Consider the following 21,075-nt stretch of genomic DNA (forward strand, 5'->3'; position numbering starts at 1 on the left):
GAATGCAGGCTAGAGAGGAGAAAATGAGCAAATGCAACGCCATGAGTTTGGTGCATTGATGGAGAAATCTCTTCCCAGAGGAAGGTATGGTTAGGATGAGACTTGCTAGGGCAAGAATTTTGAAGTGGGGTGAGGACAGGAAGTAGCCTGGCCAACGAAGCTTAAAGATAAAGAGGGGAACCAATATAGAGAATTTTAAGAAGTTCTCTTGGCTGGGACAGAAAGGAAAGGGTGAGGGTTTTCGTGGCTTTATCTGAGGCATGAGAGACAACCAGAGATTGGAAGGGGCAGGTCCTTAAGTAATCAAGAAAGCGGTCACTCCCCCAGAGATAGACATAGCTTGAGATGGAAAGAGGAGAATGCTATTCTCTTCTCTCCCTCCCTCCATCTCAAGCTAGGATTTACAAGGAGGACTCCAAAAGAAAGTTTCTGGTCTGCAGTATTAGTTAACAGAAGAAATGCACCTGTAAGAAAACTCCAATTTCACATAGCACCATTTCACAGGTTGTCCTTTCCAAGCCTTGTTGGTTCATAGGACAGTATTGCTTACTTGTTGCAGATATGATCTTTGGAGTGTGAAAAGGAAAACTTCAGACAAATTAACTTTAACAGAATTTAATTAAGCAAAGAACCATTTCATTCAGAAATTGGGCAGCTTCCAGAACCAGAGTATGTTCAGAGGGGTCCTGGGGCTGCCACATGGTCAGATAACATTTATGGAGAGAAAAAAGAAAGTGACATATTGAAAACAGAAGTGAGGTACGGAAACAGCCGGGTTGCTACAGCTCAGCTTTGCCTCACTTGAACCCGGTTTGGATAGTTGGCCGCCTGTGATTGGCTGAGACGTGGCTGCTTGTCACAAGAGTAGGTCTGTTTACACATCCAGCTAGGTTATAGTTCACTAGCCACGAAGAAACCTTTAGCCTGAACTTAAAATATGTAAGGAGGAAGCTTTAGGCTAAATTTAATTTAATAGGAGTTAGCCAGACAGAGCTATCTGGCTTCAAATGCCTGTGCTGCCTCTTATTGCCTATGTATTTTTGGTCAAGGTTATTAATGTTTTCTGACCTTCCATTTCCTTCTCTGTATAATGAAAATAATAAAACTTATCTCCAAGAATGTTGCAAAGATTAAATAAGATAATGTATTCTTGGCACAGGGCCTGGGTACATAGTGAGACCTCAAGGGTTCTAATTAAAGCACTCCTTGTCCTTTTATTCATTCCATCGATCAGCAAGCAGTTACTTTCTCCCTTCTTTATAAAAGAGTAAGATGAGCTCTTCTCTTCACTCATAGGGACATTGAGTAAGAGAGATATACCTTGCAAGTATGTAGATATACTCCAAAAAAGAACACAATAAATTGTGATAAGTGTCACAGAGACAAGTGTGGGAACTTAAAAATGAAAAAGGTAACCACTGGCTGGCAAAATGGTTTTACAGCAAAGGCATCATTTTTGTTGAGCCTTCAAGGATGTGGTGAAGAGGTGGGTACTGGATGTGTTCTGATAACAGTTGCAATTTATGGAGTGTTTATCAAGTACCAGGCATTTTTCCAGGTACAATACTTGTATTAAGTCATTTACTCCACAAAAACCCTAGGAGGTGAGTACCATTATTGTCCCATTTTATAGAGCAAGAAACAAACAGAAAGATGTCAAGTGGCTTGCCTAATTTTATAGAACTTTTAAGCAGTGAAGCCACAGTTTGATTCTAGGTAGAGGTTAAGGTCAGAGTTTTAGCCACTGGATTCATATTTATGTTGTAATTGATTAGTTTTACCACCATTTTACTCCAAATTAATTATAAAGTATAAATAGATGGATGTGGCTGGAGGATCAAGTGTTTGAAAAGGATTATTTGGAGAACTCTCCACGGGAAAGGAGATTAAAGAAATTTTGGGGGTGCACCGGTGAGGAACAAAGATTTCCGAGAAGAAACATTTAAAAAAAATGATAATTCCATACAGTAGAATGTGTCCTCTGCTGCCCTTATTTCACGGCCTCGCATTTTTATGAACTGAAATATATTCCGCTCACACAAACCACTTCAACATCTTTTGTTTTTAATCTTTCCGACATAGGAGAACAAATTTAACAATGAGATTCTGTTTCTGTTCTGTACATGTGGAATAATTAAATTTGCATCCCACTTTAGCACCGGTTCTGCTGTTTGAAGGAAAATGTATCAATTGGACACATGCCCCGTGAATTCTCGTCTGCAAATAAGGCGTTTGGAGAAGGGGGGTAGAAAGAGCAACATCTTTTCCCAAGCAATAATCACAGTAAAATCTTCATTTATTGACAGCTTGTTTGAGGCTGGATTAATTCCCATTTGAGAGGGGTCAAGAGGGCAGGGAAGTGAAGGAAGGAAGCTGCAGAGAGGCAGGGCATAATTACAGAAATTCCCGGTGGGTTTTGAAAGGAAACATTTTGCAAGAGCGCTCAGCTGGGAGGTATCTGTAAAGGACCTTGGTCAGGGAGCATCAGGGGTCTCTTTCAGTCTCCAGATTATTTCTAAGGTCTCAATATTCTCTTTTATACAGATTCCAGGGATTGGGCTTAATTCACGGAAGATACAAACGTAGGATATAATCAATGCACATGTTTGGGAGTCAGGAGATGAACTTGAATTTAAACTTCAATTCTGCCACTTTGTGTACGATGAGATCTTGAGCAAGTTTCTTGTCATCTTTGAGATGCTTTCATCCTCGGTGGAAAAAAATGGGATAATTGTTATTGCCTCACATTGAAGATGCAAGAGGGAAAAATGGAATAACAAATAAAAGCTCTCATCACATATTCGGTACTCTAAAAATGTTTTCCAACTTTTTCTTTCTTTTCAATGTCACTCCTACCTTTCTATTTCACGAGTCTACCGCTTGTATTGTTTATAATAAATACATTGTACTTCTAAGGTTAGGAGAGATGGGGGAGGAATTACTAGGGCATAGATTAGGCTAATTTCACTAGTAACTGAGGGTATTGAATTAAAAAACAAAATAAACCAACCAAACAAGCAAACTCACCTGGAGATTGCTTCAATGTATCTCCTTACTGACCTCAGCAAATCTTTCTTTATCTGGCTCTTTCTACTGCTCCAAGAGGTTGAATGAGTTTTGTTCTTTTTTAAACTACTTTTATTGTATTTCCCACTAATCTATAATCCACATGAGGGCAGGGACTGTGTCTGATGGTTTAATACTTGCATCACCGTTCCCTAGCTCAGAACCTGGAAGTATATGTAGTGACAAAGGCTCTCTCCTTGACCACATTTGAACCAGAATCCTCTGAGTCCTTCTTTTGGATAGGTCCCAACCCTGGGTGTTGTCCTTGGCCCACTTATTCCAGTTTTAGGAAGAATCCTGCTGAGTCAGTTTAGAGAAAGTCCCCCACCGTTGGTATCTGATCGAATTCCTTATTCCACACTCTAGCGCCCTAGATATATTACCACCCTGACCTGCTTTCAGCAATAATCCCCCCAGCCTTGATGTTTCCTTTTTGTAATTTTGCCCACCACTGATTCCCTGCACTGCTCCTTGGCTATAAATCTCAATTCATCCTTATTTTGTTTGGGGTTAAACTTAACCTCTCTCCCCTACTACAAAACCACGATTGCAAGAGTCTGTCCTATGGGGCCACTGATAAGACAGGTGGCTGAATTTCCATCAAGGATATGAGGTCAAATGACAATGGAAAGTGCTGAAAAAAAATGGTTAACACCAAATCCTACATACAGCTAAAACAAAGTTTTAAAAATGAGGCTAAATTTCTGCTATTTTCAGAAAAATACAGGCTTAGAGAATTTATCAGCAGGAGGCATGTATTTTCTCATATTAATTAATTAAGAGCCAGGGTAAAGAAAGATTTGCTGAGGTCGGTAAGGAAATACATAGAGGCAATCACCAGGTGAGCTTGTTTATTTGTTTGTTTATTTTGTTTTTTAATTCAATATCCTCAGTTACTAGTGAAATTAGCCCAGTCAATGCCCTAGCAGTTTCTCTGCCACCTCTGCTAACCTCAGAAGTAAAAATTATTTACACAAAACAAGTAGTACCCTCAAGTAGTAGAAATGTCGGAATGACTTTGAGAGGAGAGAGAAATTAAAGGAATTTCTTCAAGTTGAGGGGAGTTGAAAGCAGATTGAACCTCAGATATGAAGAAAGAAATATCAGGCACCAGAAATAATAAATATTTGGTTAAGTATATTAAAAAAATTTGCAGAAAATGGAGATAAAAGGTAAACATAAAAAAATACAAACTTTATTCTCAACATAAGCTCCATCAAGATCAGGACACTTTTGTAAGCCATTTAGCCCATCCCCAAAGAACTGAGGGCCCTGAGAATTTAATCATGTCAAAGCAGTCTTTTTATATATATAATTATAGTGCTCTGATGAAATGCTTCAAGATCTTGATCCCACTTGTTTAAAATTTTTCTTGAAAACTCTGCTCTTGTCTACAGCTGATCCAGTTGCAATGGTTTAGGCACCCATTGAGTGGAAAGTTTGGTCAACTTTAACCTTTCGGTCAGAATTGTGTAAGCTGAGCCAATTGAGATGTTGACGGTGTGGGTTATTATTTCTGCTGTTTATCGTCCATTCTTCAATTATGGCACAAACAAGATGAAATTTTTTCCTCGCAAATTGATGTGGATGGTCTGCAGCTGCCAGCTTCCTCTTCAACCTTGTCTTGTTCCTTCTTAAAATGAGTTATCCATTTGTAAACTGCTGATTACTTTGGGGACTTGTCCCCATAAACTTTTCTTAAAGCATCAGTGATTTCACCATTCTTCCACCCAAGTTTCACCATAAATTGATGTTTGTTGTTGCTTAAAGAAAAAAGAGAGAAAAAAATCTTCTTTACTGTCTTAACAAGTGTTATGAATAATTTTTTAAATCATAGCATGAATAAACAAATAATATAAATGAATGAATGTATTTGTGAATAATTTCGGGTTTTTATTTTATTTTTTGCCCCTTTTGTCCTCCAAACCCAAGGTTTTTGAATGAACATGCAGAGAAAAGAGCGAAAGAGTGAAGGATGTTTGGCTTGACTGCGATAAAGTAAGGATTAATTCCTATTGGGACAATCAAAGATAATTTGAACCTGTCCCTCCACATCCTGAATTCTAGACATAAGAATTATTTTTTGAGTGAAAATAAGTTGAATTTGTCAAATGGCTTCTACTATATTAAGCACTAGCTAGGTCAGTAAAAATACAGAAATAAAGATAATATTTTCATAATTGAAAAGTGTTTTAATTTGTTTGTTTTGTAAACACAATGATCTCAAGTATATCGTTGTTCTTGCTTTCTGTTCCCTCTTCTGAGTGTGGTGTCAATAATAACTTGGAGAGAACCAAGAGTGGAAGCAGAAAGACCAGTTAAAGAAAATATTGTTAGGGACAATAGCTAGGGAATTTGTGATGGCAATCTTGACTAGGGTAAGAGCAGAGCAAATGAAAAGAAGATAAACTTGGCATATATTTTTGAAGTAGAACTGAAAGAACTTGAAGAGATTTTTGAAGGGGAGAATGAGAAAAAGGAATGGATCAATATTTACTTCTAGGTGTTTGACCTGAGCTAACAAGTAGATATTGCTGCTTTTTAATGAAATTTGGAATGCTGGGGAAAGAAAAGGTCTTTTAAAGGGGGGAGGGTGGCGTGAAATATGTATATCACTTTTGTCATTTTTTCATTTTGGAAATACTGTTTGTGATGCCCACCACATCAAACAGGAAATTTCTAGTTAGCAGTTGGCATTGTGAATCTGTAAGTGAAAGGTAAGCTCTGGGCTGGAGAAGAATTTGGGCTTTTCAGCATAAGGATTGCATTTAAAGCCTTAGCTTTAAAGCCTAAGCTTTAATAGATGAATTAGCTCTTACGATGCATTATCCTCTTTTTTTTTTTTTTTTTTTAACATATAGGAGTAGAAACCAAGACCAAATGAGTGTTCAGCTTCCAAAAGTAGATTCACATTCCTCTGGTAATCAAGGATAATATTCAATCTAAACATGCATTCAAGAAAAAAATGCTGGAAGATGTTAAAGATTTAGAGGTAATATTTTTATAACTCAAGTCTAGAAATGATTTGTTTTTTTCTGTTCTTTCACAATGAACACAGAAAACTTCTGTGACAAAAGGTGTGAAGATTTCTCCCCATCAACAAGCAAGCAATCAATTCCACAGCAAACACCAGCTGGTGTTGTCCAATTCAATTTTCACAGTATCTACCTGGGGATAGCACCAGATCCCACAGGCTGGGGGCCCGGTCCCATCAGAGTGCATCCCTCTTCATGTATCACTTGAAAGTCCAGGACTCTGGAACTTCCGAATGATCAGCTTCAAGTTGGAGTTCCTGTGACCCCCTTGTCAGATTTGATGAATTTGCCAGAGCAGCTCACAGAACTCAGGGATACTTATGTTTATTGGTTTATTATAAAGAATATTACAAAGACTACAGGGAAGGAGATGTATATGGGAAAGTGCACAGAGCTTCCATGCCCTCCCAGAACATGTTACTCCCCAGAACGGCCAAGTGTTCAGCTGCCCCAGAAGCTCTCCAGACCCTGTCCTTTGGGGATTTTAAGGAGGCTTCATTGCATAGGTCATTGGCCATTGGTGACCAATGTACCTTCAGCTCAGAGGTTGGGGGTGGGACTGAAAGTCCCAACGCTCTAATCATGCCTTGGTCTTTTCAGTGATCAACCCCTTGCATGAAGCTACTGAGGGTCTGCCAGCCATCAATCAACTCATTAGCATACAAAAAAGACATCACTTTGGAGATTCTAAGAATTTTAAGAATTATATGCCAGGAATGGGGACAAAAACCAAATATACATTTCACAATATTGCAAATAGTCTAACAGTTTATGAAATATCATTATACTAATAGAATTGTAAAATTTCAAAGTTAGATGGCACCTCCTAAAACTTTTAGTACTCTTATCCGTATGAAAATTAACTCCATACGACATCCCTGGGAAGTTATCAAAAAGCCAGTGCTTACACATTTCCTGTCATTGGGAACTTACTAATTTGCGATACGGTTTAATTGCATTTACTTTTACTTACTTGGATCATAAAGAATTAGGGTAATTATTTTTCCCATGCCATTTCCATAGCACTTTGAAGACAGTAAACATACCCTTCCTTTTTTCTACCAGCATTCATTTACATAGATTTCTTTTTTTAAATTTTTTCACATAAGCTGAGATCATTTGAGTACCTTCCTATTCTCCTCATTTCTCTCTAAGTGAGCACCAACTTTTGTACAAGGCCCTCAAAGAGTTTGTGTTTTAAGACATGTTACGATGATGCTAAAATATCCATTTCTGAGGGTCAACAGATGGGACATTTTCTTGGAATTATTGTGTGATGCCAAGAGGAAATGAAGGCCACAGACTCAAATGTTTCTAGATTCCCTTAGAACCATTACAGGTGCAACAGATAGTTCATTTCCCCAATTATGGAGAACACTTTTGCTGCTCATCGCATGTTTTGATCCCAGCTTGTAGAGCAGGGAATTTCTGTCATGGTCTAGACTCTTCCAGCCATGTACTCTTCTCCCCATGAAAAGGAGGAGATGGTAATCTAATGAACTACATTTTACAAGTGGGCAGAGACAATAGTAATAAGTAGTGTTTATAAATGGGAACTGCCTAACCCTCTCTTGCCTTTTCTTTCTCCATGGAGAGCAACCCAGCTGGTGCTTGCAAGACTGTCATCCTACTTTGTCTGTGTTTGCCTTTGAATGGATCAGCAAGGCAGACCTGTGTGCCTCACCCATGCTGGCTGGGTACTGATCTAGGTGTTTAGTTTTCAGAACTTCCTTTGCTCAGTCTCCTTGCACAGGCCTATCTGAATGCATGGGTCTCAATATAGAGATTCTAAATGGAGGAGAGGTTGGAGGCCCAGTTTAACTTCAATTCTAAGCCATATCATTTTACTTCTCTGTTTTCCAGACCCCTACAAAAAGAGATCCAGACATTCTCCCAGTGATTTTTAAAGAGGTATTTTGTTTTCTATTAGTTAATTTTCTTTTAATATCTACCACATTGGTCAAAACCGCCAAAAGGCAGACTAGGAGTAGGACTCCAATTTTCTCAACAAGCATAAAACATTATTTTCCAGCTCTTGCAAGTGAACCTCATTGACGAAGCTTCCTGATTTACACAAATTCACATTGATTTCCTTTCTCCGTTTTCTTCATCATATATAGCCCGTAACCATAGGCTTAAGTGCTAAATTATTTTCTGCCTCAAATATGATAGTAATTGTTTTATGCTCCCTAATTAAAGTATAACATCTCTGAAGATGAAAGTAGTTATTATACTCGAATACTTTTATTTTTGATATTCCCCTAGTGGGTGAATGAACATGGAGCTAACAACTACTATAAAGTACACAGAGCCTTCCTGCTAATATAAAAAAATCACCATTTGATATTAAATTCGTGAAGTTCTCTGATAATAATGTAGCATTTCCTTTTTTGAATGTAAATGGACATTTACATATATAAAGTCACATACTGGTGAATGGAAGGCATCCATAAAATGCCTAGTGTGGGGGAGGTTTGAAGGTAAACTACATCAGACTTAAAAGACAGCTTTGCATATTTAATTTGAAAAATTACTCTGCCTCAAAAAAATCTAAAGACTGTTATTATTTCCTTGCTTGAATGCTAATGTAGCCGGCTCCTCCTGTCCTTGCCCCTCACCCAACCCGTGTGTTTCCTACTTCCCAGACTGGCCTGTTCTGCTCCCTCAGTCGCCTTTGCTTTCGGTACCTAAATTACATGACATGAAGATGCATGCAAAATATTTCTAGTTCACAAAATACAATCCATCAACACTTCTTATGTATTGCACAGAAATGAATCCGTTTTAGCTGGGGAAGTAGATACATCAATTTAAGTGGAAGATTTTTGACAGTTTAATTCAAATTAAGTCCACTTTGTTCAATTAGAGGGTATCAGAGAGGAGACATAGGAGGATGGGGGGCCGGATAAGCATGTCTTATTAGAGGAAAACAAATGCACTTCTCCACATTAAACCTATCTGTGGAGATTTTAGTTAAAAAAAAAAAAGCGACAGCATAAAAAGTCACTAATTTATGTTCCCTCAACAAGCGGTGAATTACTCACTTCATTTTATATTGCTCTTTCTTTGCTTTTGGCCAGATCCTGACAGTGTTGAGAGATTACAGGGAGAAGGGGTGGGGTATGGACTCTTTTCCAATTTTGGAGATGGCTACACTATGTTGGCTATGATTCACTTAATGAAGCGTTTGCTAAAAGGCTTGATCAATGCCTAATAGCAGTGAGATTTTCAGGACTTAGACTTTGGGATTTGAAATGAGAAATCCTGTACTGTACAACATTTTTGATCATTTAAATTTTTTGGTCTTTGGAGTTCAACCATCTTAACATACAGTGCTCAAATAATTGTCATTATAGTCTGACTTTTGAAGATGAATCTAACATAGTACAAATCTCTGCTGCAAAACTCTAGGGCAGTAATCCTAAATCTTAATGCCTACAAAACCTTAGAAAATAGAGTAAATGAGTGAAAGAGACTGGAATAAGTCTAGGTAATGAGAGTGCTATGTAAAATTAGAAGCATGCTTCATCTAAAAAGGGGAATAAAACAGTACTTAGCTCTTGATCATTGCTGTTATGGAGTTGGAGTAGGGGCAGGCATAGGTTCATTGGATCTTCCAGTTTTTCATGTATTATACATATATGTATTCTCTGTATAGATTTTTGTATTCTATCTCTGTATGCATGCATGAAGTCTTCCAATTTTTAAGTGTTGGTGCAAGTGACATAAAACATGTCTGGGGCTGAATTTCGTCCACGTACCTCCATTGTGTGCTGTTCTTCTAGAGCATTACACAGAGGTAGCAAGTATACACTCTACTTGATACTACTTCCTCTTACTGTGCTCATGGCAGACGTTGCTCATTGATCATGAGATTCTTTCCCACAGAGTCTAGAAATGAACTTAGAACTATTTCTGACAGGCACTGCAAGGAGCCACCACCAACCATTCAGAGGTGGTGTGCAAGATGAATGCGTCTACAATCCTAGACACAGGAGAATTAGATCATATTCAAAGGTTTAGTCATACATGATAGGAGATTTTAAAACTTGATAAAGAATTGAGAAAGACACTAAATTGTGATAATTACATCTCATTATTTGATTGTATCATTCAACTTTTAAATTGCTTTCAAATATCTTTTCTAATCAGAGCCAGTGAGATCGTTATGAGGTAGGACAGAAATTGTGTCTATGTTCAAAAGGAGAACACGAATGTTCGGTAAAGTTAAACGAGTTGCCAAAGATCATACATCTAGCAATTAGGGGCATAAAAACATAGTATCTCAGGTAGCTGGGGATCTTGATAATAAAAAAATCACATAGAAAAATCCACGGGGAAAAAAATATTAAGCTCCTAGTACTGCGAACAAAACAGAGAAAAGTTCCACTGAAGGTTTAGTTTACTTACCTCCCCCTAATAACTAAGTGCAGCTGGAGAAACAAATGCCTGGTCTCGCAAAGTAATCCTACACCATTGAATTCCTTATACTTTATGATTGGCCTTTCTCATATTCTTTATGTTACCATTAAAGGAGAGTTGCAGCGGTGGGGGGTGGGGGTCGGAGGGAGGAGAGAGATTGATTCAGATCAAAGAGATTCCAAGAAAGAGCTCTTCTGTTCTTAACTGAGAAGGCAGTGCTTCCATTGTTCTTTCTAGCCTTTATTTCCCTCCTGTGTCATTGCAATTCTTGCCCACCATGGCAACTATCCACATATTTTTCTTGTAGGTTTTTAAAAGTAATTAGCCTGGTTTGTCCCCACATTTAAGGAGGAGAATTTTCTGGTTGGGGCATAACTACCACTGGTTCTTCCAACAAAAAAAGAACTGTTTTAGATACCTGTCACCATTCCTCAGTTACAGTGCTGCTGTCATGATGATGATGATAATGACTATGATGATTATGATTAATGATTATGTTAAGAATTCCTCCCATTTGAGCATTTTTAATAAACTATAGCATGCTTTCACATATTGCTCTACACTTGAGTTTTACAAAAACCCTCTTAGGTAAACAGAGCAGGTAGTATGAGAGGTAGAAAAAAATCGATGCTTGCAATTTTCACCAATTAAATGTCGAAATCAAATCAAATAAAAGCAATAACAAAGGCTAACATTTGCAATGGCAGAACACAAGGAGGAAGACCTTAAGACAAATACTGGCAGACACAGTAGAATCGTACAAAGATTTATTAGCCATTAGAATCCTTCACACACACTCACTCACTTCAATTCAGTTCAGTAATTTTTGGCTTTCACAGTTAGTTCTTTTACAATCCAATCCAATCTTTACGATTAACAGAGGGGGTTAGATTAGGGCCAGCGTATTGATCATGCTGACTTTTAGAGAATGAGGTACTATTTGTACACAGGTAAGGTATGGAAATATTAAAAAAAATTTTTTTTCTAAACCCAAATTTTATAACATTTTAGGAATGTGTTTATATGTGTGGTGATATTCTTAAATTATGTTATACTCCTGAATTTTCAACATATTAGGAAAAATGGAATTTGACTCCGTTCTCTGATTAGTGTTCATACAAATAGTTTTCCTGATGAGAATGCAGTTTTTGTTGCCTTCAGCATTCCAGTTCCTTCCCAAGATTACTGTTCAGATATTTTGCTATTCACTTATGCCAACTTCCAAGTTGCATTTTAATAAAAATATTTCTCTTGAATACTTTCAACCTATATCCAATATTCCTTTAATGCACTCGTATCTAGAGTGCTCATCGTGTCTGCCCACATTACAAACATTTTAATAGTTTCTTATAGAAGAAAACATATAACGTTTTAATTCTGAAATTAGCATCACTCTATTACTAACTCAGAGTATCATTATACCCTTTAAGATTGATTCACCTATCTGATTATTCATGCTACCTGTTATGCATCCATCAATCTATTTATTCATTTGTGTTATCACACAAACCTGTTTACCAGGTACTAGCTATAAGCCAGACCCTGGTGAATAAGGTACTATCTCTGCCTTGGAAAAGCTCATTGTATAGCTTATTGGTTTCAACCAAAGTGTTATATGAGAATCGCATGAGAATTTTAAAAAATATGGACACCTGGATTTTCCATTTCAGAAATTCTGATTTGGGTTATTTAATGTAGGACTTTAAAACAAGCAAAAACTCAGATGATTTTGATGTACAACCCCAAACAAGAAACATTGAATTATTAATCTCATATCAGTATCTAACAGTAGTATTCTCATTTTTTTTTGTCATGATAACTGAAATGTGGTGTGGCTTAATGAATTTTCCAGAGTATCAAGACAGAAAAAAATGACCAAAAGCTGGTTTAAATATACAGATTCTTTCTTCACCTACAGTGTTGTTTTCGTATTACTCCCTCTATCCCAATACTGCTTTCCATTCTTGCCAGAAAATCAAACCTGAACCTGATTAGTCCATATCAAAATACCAATTTATGCAATATGCAAAAATGCAGGAGAATGCTTATACAACATCACAGACCATAAGTAAATATTCAGACCATAAAATGCTATAGAACAAGAAATATAATTTTTTCAACAAATAAATTGCATAAAAATATGGACAGGTATCCTTATAGTAAAAGAGATTTAAAAGACACACCCACCAACTACAAAGTATGGAATTTATTTAGATCCTAATTTAAACAACCTATAAAAAATATAGAAAAACAGGAAACTTTACAATTTTACTTGTGTTATTAAGTATTTTTTTTAAATATGCTTTTTAAACATAAAGTATTTAAGTCTATTTATTTACATATAAAGTGTTTAGGTTTATTTATTTACTGTATGTTTAAAAAGAGTCGTTATTTTGTTAGAAACACCTACTGAAATATTTCTAGAAGAAATGATATAATGCCTGGCATTTACTTTAAAATAATCTGAATGGGGAATGGGCGTGTGTGTGTGTGTGTGTGTGTGTGTATCCTGAGATAATTTTGAAAGCTAGAGGATTGATATATGGGGGCATTATATTTTTCTCTACAATTTATATTATGGAAAACTTTTTTTAACATTTTCTATTATAACATATTTTTTAAGAAAATACTTCTTATGCTGCCGGAAAGGAGAATAAAGTCAGCTTGAATCCGGGGTCCTGGACAGTACAATGGAACAAGGACAAATGGAATAAAGTGTGAATTTCTGTCTCTCCTTCAATCCTCTCCACATCTAGCCCATCAAAAACTCATGCCAGAAGTTTAAAATTCATTCATGGTTTGCATTCCTATCTCCCTCAACTCTTCCACTCGATTTCTAAGACCTTTCAACTGCAGCCACAAATATCTTTTGATGTATTAAGAATTATGAGACTTCCCCTTATCCCATCTCCACCATCACTTTTCTAATCCAAGATCTCCTTCTTGATGACTGTACATCCTAACTCATTTCTTTCTCCCTCTAATTTTAAACCTCTATAATCCATTTTCTACTCAAAATCATGAGTGATCTTTTGAACATGGATGCTTGTTCACGTTACTTTCTTACTTCAAACTTTCTAACGACTTTTTGCTGTATTTACTTATTTATCCATTCTTTCATCATTTTTTAAGTTATTTTAGAGAAAGAGTCTCACTATGTTTCTCAAGCTGACTTCAAACTCCTGGAGTCAAGAGATCCTCCCACCTCAGCCTCCTTAGTAGCTGGGATTACAGGTGTGTGTCACTGCATCTGGATTTTGTTACTGTATTTAGAAGCAAACATTAATATCGTGTTAAGATATACATGATACTGCATAATGAGATCCCTGTCCAACTCTCTTTTATCTTGAGTCTTCCTCAGTGTACTTCTAACTTGGTAGGAGATATCTCAGGTAAGAGATATCCATTTCTAACTTTCTCTCCTCCTGGCCCACAATCATTTTATTCACTCTGGTACATTTGCATTATTGTCCCAAATTCTTCATGCCTCTTCTTATCTATGCTTTTTTCCATGTAAATTTGCCATGCCCTTCCCTTCTGGGTGAGATGTAATTTCCAGCTCCTGACTATAGATTTGGCCATATAACTTGCTCTGGACAATAAAAGGTGGTGACAATGATTGTGACAGTTCTGAGGCTCAGCCTAAGATGGCTTGTGTATTTATTCCTGTCTGTGCTTTTATGCTTAAGCAGACACAAGATGAACATGTCCCAGCAGACCTGCTGGTCCCAGGAGGAGGATAAAGGCAGAGGGTACAGAACTCCTCAACCTTAGGCTAGATCATCAAACCCCTGGTCAATGCTCAGACTCATGAATTAAATAAAGGGCTTATTGATATATGCTGTTGCCATTATGGAACTATTTATTACACAGCATTGCCCTGTCCATAACTGATTCACCCACTTTGGAGAGCAGGATTTGCTAATTTTTACCCCTCAGGGTTTTGGTGAAAAAAGCATAAGCATGTTCTTCAGCTCTCGATCTATGGCTTAGAAGTTGTTTGATCTAGGACAGTCATTTTATCTCACAGAGACTCAGCTTTCTTAATTAAATGAGGATTAAAAAATCTCTCTCTGACTCCCCAAGTGAAAAGAGACTAGAGTAAGTTACGTGAATGGGCTTTACAAAGTGTGAAGCACCTTAGCTCCAGGGGCCAAAAGGCGCTCTCTCTCACCCCCGCCTTTCAGTACCTCAATCACCGGCCAACCCTCTGGACCTTTGCTCTGTTTCCAAACACTGACAAACTGTCTAGACTCAGAGTATTCCTCCACAGATAGGATTTATGATCTTATAAACTCTGAATCACTGTGTCTAATAAAGAGTCTTGCAGGCTTGAGTGGTATCCAATTTCATAATTGCTGGAGTAACTCAATCATTTTCAAATATGCAGTTTCAGCAGCCAGAGACCTTGGGGACCAAGCAGACTTTACCAAGTGTGCCCCTGTCACCATCAGGCTAGCCTCCTAGGTGAGCCCTCTCTCCAGTCTGTAAGTGCTACAGGAATCTGAAGCAAATAAGCTAATAGATGGAGTTTTAACATTTTTTAAAAATTTCATTTTTTTACATTGTTTTTTCTATGTATGTAGAAGGAAGAACTGACATTAGCTCTGTGGAGATATGATTTAAAAGGAAGATAGTACCACTTTTTAATTTTTCAAATTAAACTTCTTGTGGTGCATGCATTTATGTGTGTGCGTGCATATATGTATGTATATAGGAGAGGCAGGTGTTTGAGTGGAGAAAAGGTAATAAAAGCGAAAAGAAAACTGCTCTTTTTTTCCCCTAATGTCAAAAATTTTAGTCTAGGAAAATAGCTCAAAACTACTTTAAATTTATCAAATGCTCCCTGATTGATCACACTTCTCATAGATTGAATATATTATTCCTTTTACCCTTCAAATCTTTGCTTTCATCTTTATCCTCCTCTTTCCTTCCCTTTCTCTGCTATATATACATAGGTCTCTTGACCACTCATGCTTCAAGTCTTATTTTGGACTCTAGTGGATAGTGGCTGAGTTCAAACTTCAGAGACAGATCACCTGGCACTTAATAATTGAGTCATCTTGGGCAAGTCACTTCAGCTCTGTGTCACACAGTGTCTCCAAGTATGGTGATAATAAAATGCACCTCAAATTACTCAGTATATAAATGTGATTGGTGTTTGGCACATACAGCTACCTAAATGTTTGCAGTTATTATTAGGTATTCTTTTTCCGGAAACCTTCCCAATCCCTAGTATGGTTAAGGGATACCTTTCATCCCTTGATAGCACTGATTTTCTTCTGATTTCATATTAGACTATAATCAGCAGGGGAGAAACCATGGCAGCTAATGTTTCATATCAAAAATCTATCATAGTGTTGATCACATAAAAAAGCACTAACCATTTTTTTAATGGCTGAATAAATAAGTGAAATCAGAAAAGTGGGAGAGATCTTGAAGGTCATCTCTTCCTACCTAGCTCGTTTCTTCTTTACATTGTCCCTTTATACCTTATCTTGTGGAAAGTAATCCAATTTCAGCTTGAGCACCTTGAGTGACTGGGAGCTCAGTGCCTACCAGATGTATTCCTGGGTAGCTCTAATCCCTAGAAGAGTTTTCTCTATATTAAAGTCATTCCATATGTATGTGTGTGTGTGTGTGTGTGTGTGTATCTGTGTGTGTATGTGTGAAACTTATCACCATTGGAGTAATGTCTTCAGCCACATGGATTGTTTCCAACATGACATTTCTTCAAATTTCGGATAACAGATATTGTATCTTACCAAAGCCTTCTCTTGGGCAGGCTAGCCATTCCAAATTTATTCCATCACATCTCATTCTACCTAGCTCCAAACTCAATAATATCACATATTCCTTCCACAAGCGGCTCATTTTTTATTTCAATAGTGCATAACAAACATTTCCCAAAGAGTGATATCTCCACAGATGTTAGAAGATTGGACCATAAAATTAAAAAGTTACAATAATTTTGGAAAGCATTGTGGTAAACAATATTAAATTGATACCTTTTTTGTAATATTTCTTGGAATTTTTAATATTCTAATGTGCTCTGTGAATCTCCAAAGGCTCTCGTAATATGCATCCTGTCTCAAAATTATTTGACCAAAGAAATGATTTGTTTTTCTCCTAAGGCATCTTACAGGACTACTGTTCCATGGAAAATTCATTTAGAGATGCTGAATCAATATTTATATAAACTTGTGATTAGATATCCTAATATATTGCTTTTTAAAATTTCTTTCATTCATTTTTAAATAAATTTAATTTTAGATTTACAGAATTATTTTTCAGATAGTTCAGAGAGCTCCTGTATACCATACACTCTATTTTTCCTATTATTATCTTACCTTGGTATAACGTATTTGTAACAATTAATGACCCAATATTGAAATGTTGTTATTAAAGTTCAGACTTCATTCAGATTTCCTCAGTTTCTCCCTAATGTCCTTTGTTCTTGTTTTGTTTCAGGATTCCATACAGGATACCATGTTACAGTTAGTCATGTCTCCTTAGGTGCTGCTCAGTTGTGACAGTGTCTCAGATTTCCCCTGTTTTTTGATGAGCTTGACAGTTTTATGGAGTACTAGCCAGGTATGTTTTGCAGAATGTGTCTCAGTTAGGATTTATCTGATGCTTTTTCTCATGATTAGACTGGGAAAAAAGTATTTTAGGAAAAAAGACCACAAAGGTAAAGTGTCATTCTCATCATATATCAAAGGTATATACAATCAATATGTCTTATCATCTTGATCACTTGGCTTGAGGTTATGTTTGTCAGGTTTCACCCTTATAAAGTTATTGTTTTTCTTCCTCCTTCCTGTCCGTATGTAAGGCATGGGGAGCTATGTTCCTCTGCATTAAAGAGAGTTTATTACATAAACTATTTGTAATTCTTCTGCATGGGAATTTTGTTGATTATCCCCCATATATTTATTCATTCAATTATTTATTTATAACAGTATGACTCATGCATATATATTTAACACTTTGGATTATAATCAAATGCTATTTTATTTTCTCTTTGATCAAATGTTCCAGCTTTGATTATTGGTAGCTCTTGTGGTTGGATCCTGTGTTCCTTTGATATAACACAAATATATGTGTGTGGGCGTGTGTGTGGGTGTGTGTGTTGAGGTATGATTTAACACTTTCTTACTTTCTATCAGTACAGAATGCTGGAGTGCTATAGGTTCATCTTGTACATGTCCTGCCCTACAAAATGTGCTTCCTGCTACCCAGATGTTTTTCGCTCATCTGGAATATTCCCTGTCCCTTTCCTAAAAATAGCCATTTCTCCAAGGAGCCCTGGTTTCTTTCATTAGAAATCGGGAGGGGGGGGCGGGCGGCACTGGAAACTAGTACAACCTCTATGTAAAGTAATATGGAGATACCTCAAAGAGCTACAAGTAGAACTACAATTTGATCCAGCAATCCCATTACTGGGCATCTACTCGAAGGAAAAAAAGACATTCTATAAAAAAGACACCTGCACTAGAATGTTTACAGCAGCAAAATTCACAATTGCAAAGATGTGGAAACAACCCAAGTGCCCATTAATACATGAGTGGATTAATAAAATGTGGTATATGTATACCGTGGAGTACTACTCAGCCACAAAAAGCAATGGTGATCTAGCACCTGTTTTATTATCCTGGATGGAGTTAGAGCCCATTCTACTAAGTGAAGTATCACAAGAATGGAAAAACAACCACCACATGTCCTCACCATCAAATTAGTATTAACTGCTCAACACTTATGTGCACATATGAAAGTAACATTCATCAGGTTTCAGGCAGGTAGGGGAAGAGGGGATGGGTATATTCACACCTAATGGGTGTGGTGTGCACTGTTGGGGGGATGGACATGCTTGTAGCTCTGACTCAGGCAGGGCATAGGGAGTATATGTTACCTAAACATTTGTACTCCCATAATATTCTGAAATTAAAAAAGAAGAAAAAGAAGAAGAAATCAAGATTTGAGTGATAGGTGCCCAGATACCTGCTGGGATGTTTTTGTTTCTAGGCCCTATCAGCTGACAGAGCAAAGAAATGTGAGTATATGCTAACCTGTGTATATATATATATATATATATACACACACATATATGTAAATATGTATATATGTAATCTGCATCTAAATGATACCAAACTAGACTGCTGTCACCAACTCTAATCCATAATAACACAAGTCATTCTAGCCTTCTTCCCTTTCGACTGCCTGTAGCCTTTTGCCCTAAGGATGGGTGACCTGGCTCCCACCATCTGCCATCCATAAACATAATTGCTCAATTCCAATAGATATGTGTAGTGGTTTTCAGAGTTGTTAACCCACACCCTTGTGAAAAAACAACTTTATCAACTAGAGTGCAGAGCTATGTACAGTTCATTTGCCTTTTTCAGTCTTACATATTTTACTCATTTCCAAAGTTACTTAGGTCAGCAACTTTGTCCATAACTCCCTTCAGTTTGATTGATAGGTAGTTATCATTAATGGCTATCAAGCCCAAATTATACTACAAATTTCAAATTTTTTTATCTTTTAATTAAAGTAATTCCTCTACACACACACGCACACACACATTTACATTTTCTTTAAAACTACTGTCTGATTTAAGCTTCTCTTGTTTCAGATTTTCCTCTGTCCTCAACTATTAGGAAAGATATGGCTCTAAAGAGGTGATATTTAGGATCACAGGCAGTAACAAAACTAGCAGGTTTATATCCATTTGTGTCAATATATTGTTAAGAATTACCACTGACTTTATTCAAGTATGAAGTAGGGATTCATAATGATCATGATTTGAGGATGTGGTGAAGGCCCCTTTCTCTGTAGAATCTTATTTACTCACTAATGTAGTCTGTTTTCTGCTGTTGTAATAGAATACCACAGACTGGGTAATCTATAAAGAAGAGAAGCTTATGTGGCTCACAGTTCTGGAGGCTGAGAAGTCCAAGAGCATGGTGCTGGTATCCGGCGAGGGTCATCCTATGGCAAAAGGCATAACATGGTGAATAAGTGCAGGAGACACAGGGAGAAATGTGGCTGAACTTATCCTTGTATTAGGAACCCACTCCTGTGATAACTAACCCACTCCCACGATGACAGGATTAATCCATTCATGAGGGTGGATCCCTAATGAGCTAATCACCTCTTAAAAGGCACTATCTCCAAATGCCATTACATTGGCAATTAAATTTCAACACGAGTTTTGGTTGGGATATTCAAACTATAGCACTCATTTGCATTTTGGATACTATTTTTTTTTATGGCCAATCTAAGGTGTTCTCCTTCATGATGACTCTTCTGACCCAATCTATTTTGGAATCAAATACCTCCAATTGTATATGGAGTACCTTGTGATAAAGAGCTTTTGCTTATTAAATGCATATTCATTGTTAACACTTTGGTAGGTTGAAATGTAACCTTATCACAGTCATTTGTAAATGAAGAATTAGAGGTTTAGAAACATTAAGTAATTTTCTCAAACTTACACAGCTATGGAGTAGCAGGGCAAAGATACAACTCAGACAGTCTTATTTCAATGTAACTTTATATAGAACAGTGTTTAAATGAAAAAGCTTGCCAGACTTCTATTTAGACCACAGGACTGCATGTCTATATCATTACATTGTTATACTAGGTCTCTCTTAAGATTTTTCTGAGCATACAGACTATCTTATTTCCTATTGATATTCACAGTACCTAGTGTGTGACTTAGCATGTCATGGAAACTCAGTGTATAGCCATCAAATATATATGAGTATCAAACTCAAATAATTATTTAGATTTCATTCATTAAACTTATTTTGCTTTTATCTTTTTTGGTCTTCTTTTTGTGTTGTTGTTGTTGTTGTCCCAGGTTTATTGAAAATATTACAGCAGAGAAGAAAGATTCAAATGTCTCTACATGGGGTTTTGAAATTCATCCCAACTGTAGTCTGAGTGACCTGCAGTTTGGACAGACTGCCACAATCCAAAAGCTTCAGCATTTCCTTAGGACCAGAATCTACTTCAGTCATCTCCTGATCCAGTGTTGGGACCTCAGGAACATAATTATCTCTGCTTTCTCTCTCCTGCAGCTTGGAGGAGATCCCTCTTGCTGGGCCTCTCCGAGCCTGCCTCATCAGATGCGTGACACAGCCTGCTGCCTTGTTGCAGAGCTTCTTGCTGGGACTAGCGGTGATCTCCTTACACACATGCTTGTTCATGTGGAAATCATTGCCCGGGCACACGCAGTACTTCTCGATGATGACCCAGGCCCCCTTCTTCACAGTTTTGGTACAAACATAGCCCAGGTGGGCAGGTTATTGGTAAAAGAGCTATCTTGGTCTTTTTGATGTTCCCCAAACAAATCAATCTTACAGTTTCTTCAGAGCCGTTGCACTTTGGTTTGTTTGTTTCTGATTGGAATGTGCTGCCCCAGCCTTTCTATTACTTGCTTCCTCTCATCATTCTGATCTCTACTCAAAAATCACCACTCCAAAGAGTATGTGTGTGAGAGAGATTGTGCTATCTAAATAGCACCACTTCTACTATTCTCCAGTTCTTT

General features: G+C 37.2%; 1 protein-coding gene across 1 annotated transcript; it reads right to left on the reverse strand.

The window, feature by feature from the left end:
* Positions 1-20,419: 20,419 nt before the first annotated feature.
* Positions 20,420-20,824, reverse strand: LOC138385998 (small ribosomal subunit protein eS17-like; the record flags this gene model as incomplete). The annotated part of the gene is made up of 1 exon (XM_069472154.1): positions 20,420-20,824. A coding segment is annotated over one exon (405 nt), but the record flags the coding sequence as incomplete, so codon positions are not given.
* Between the last annotated feature and the right edge of the window lie 251 nt (positions 20,825-21,075).

The sequence above is a fragment of the Eulemur rufifrons genome, chromosome 7 (genome assembly GCF_041146395.1).
Source record: "Eulemur rufifrons isolate Redbay chromosome 7, OSU_ERuf_1, whole genome shotgun sequence".
NCBI lineage: Eukaryota > Metazoa > Chordata > Mammalia > Primates > Lemuridae > Eulemur > Eulemur rufifrons.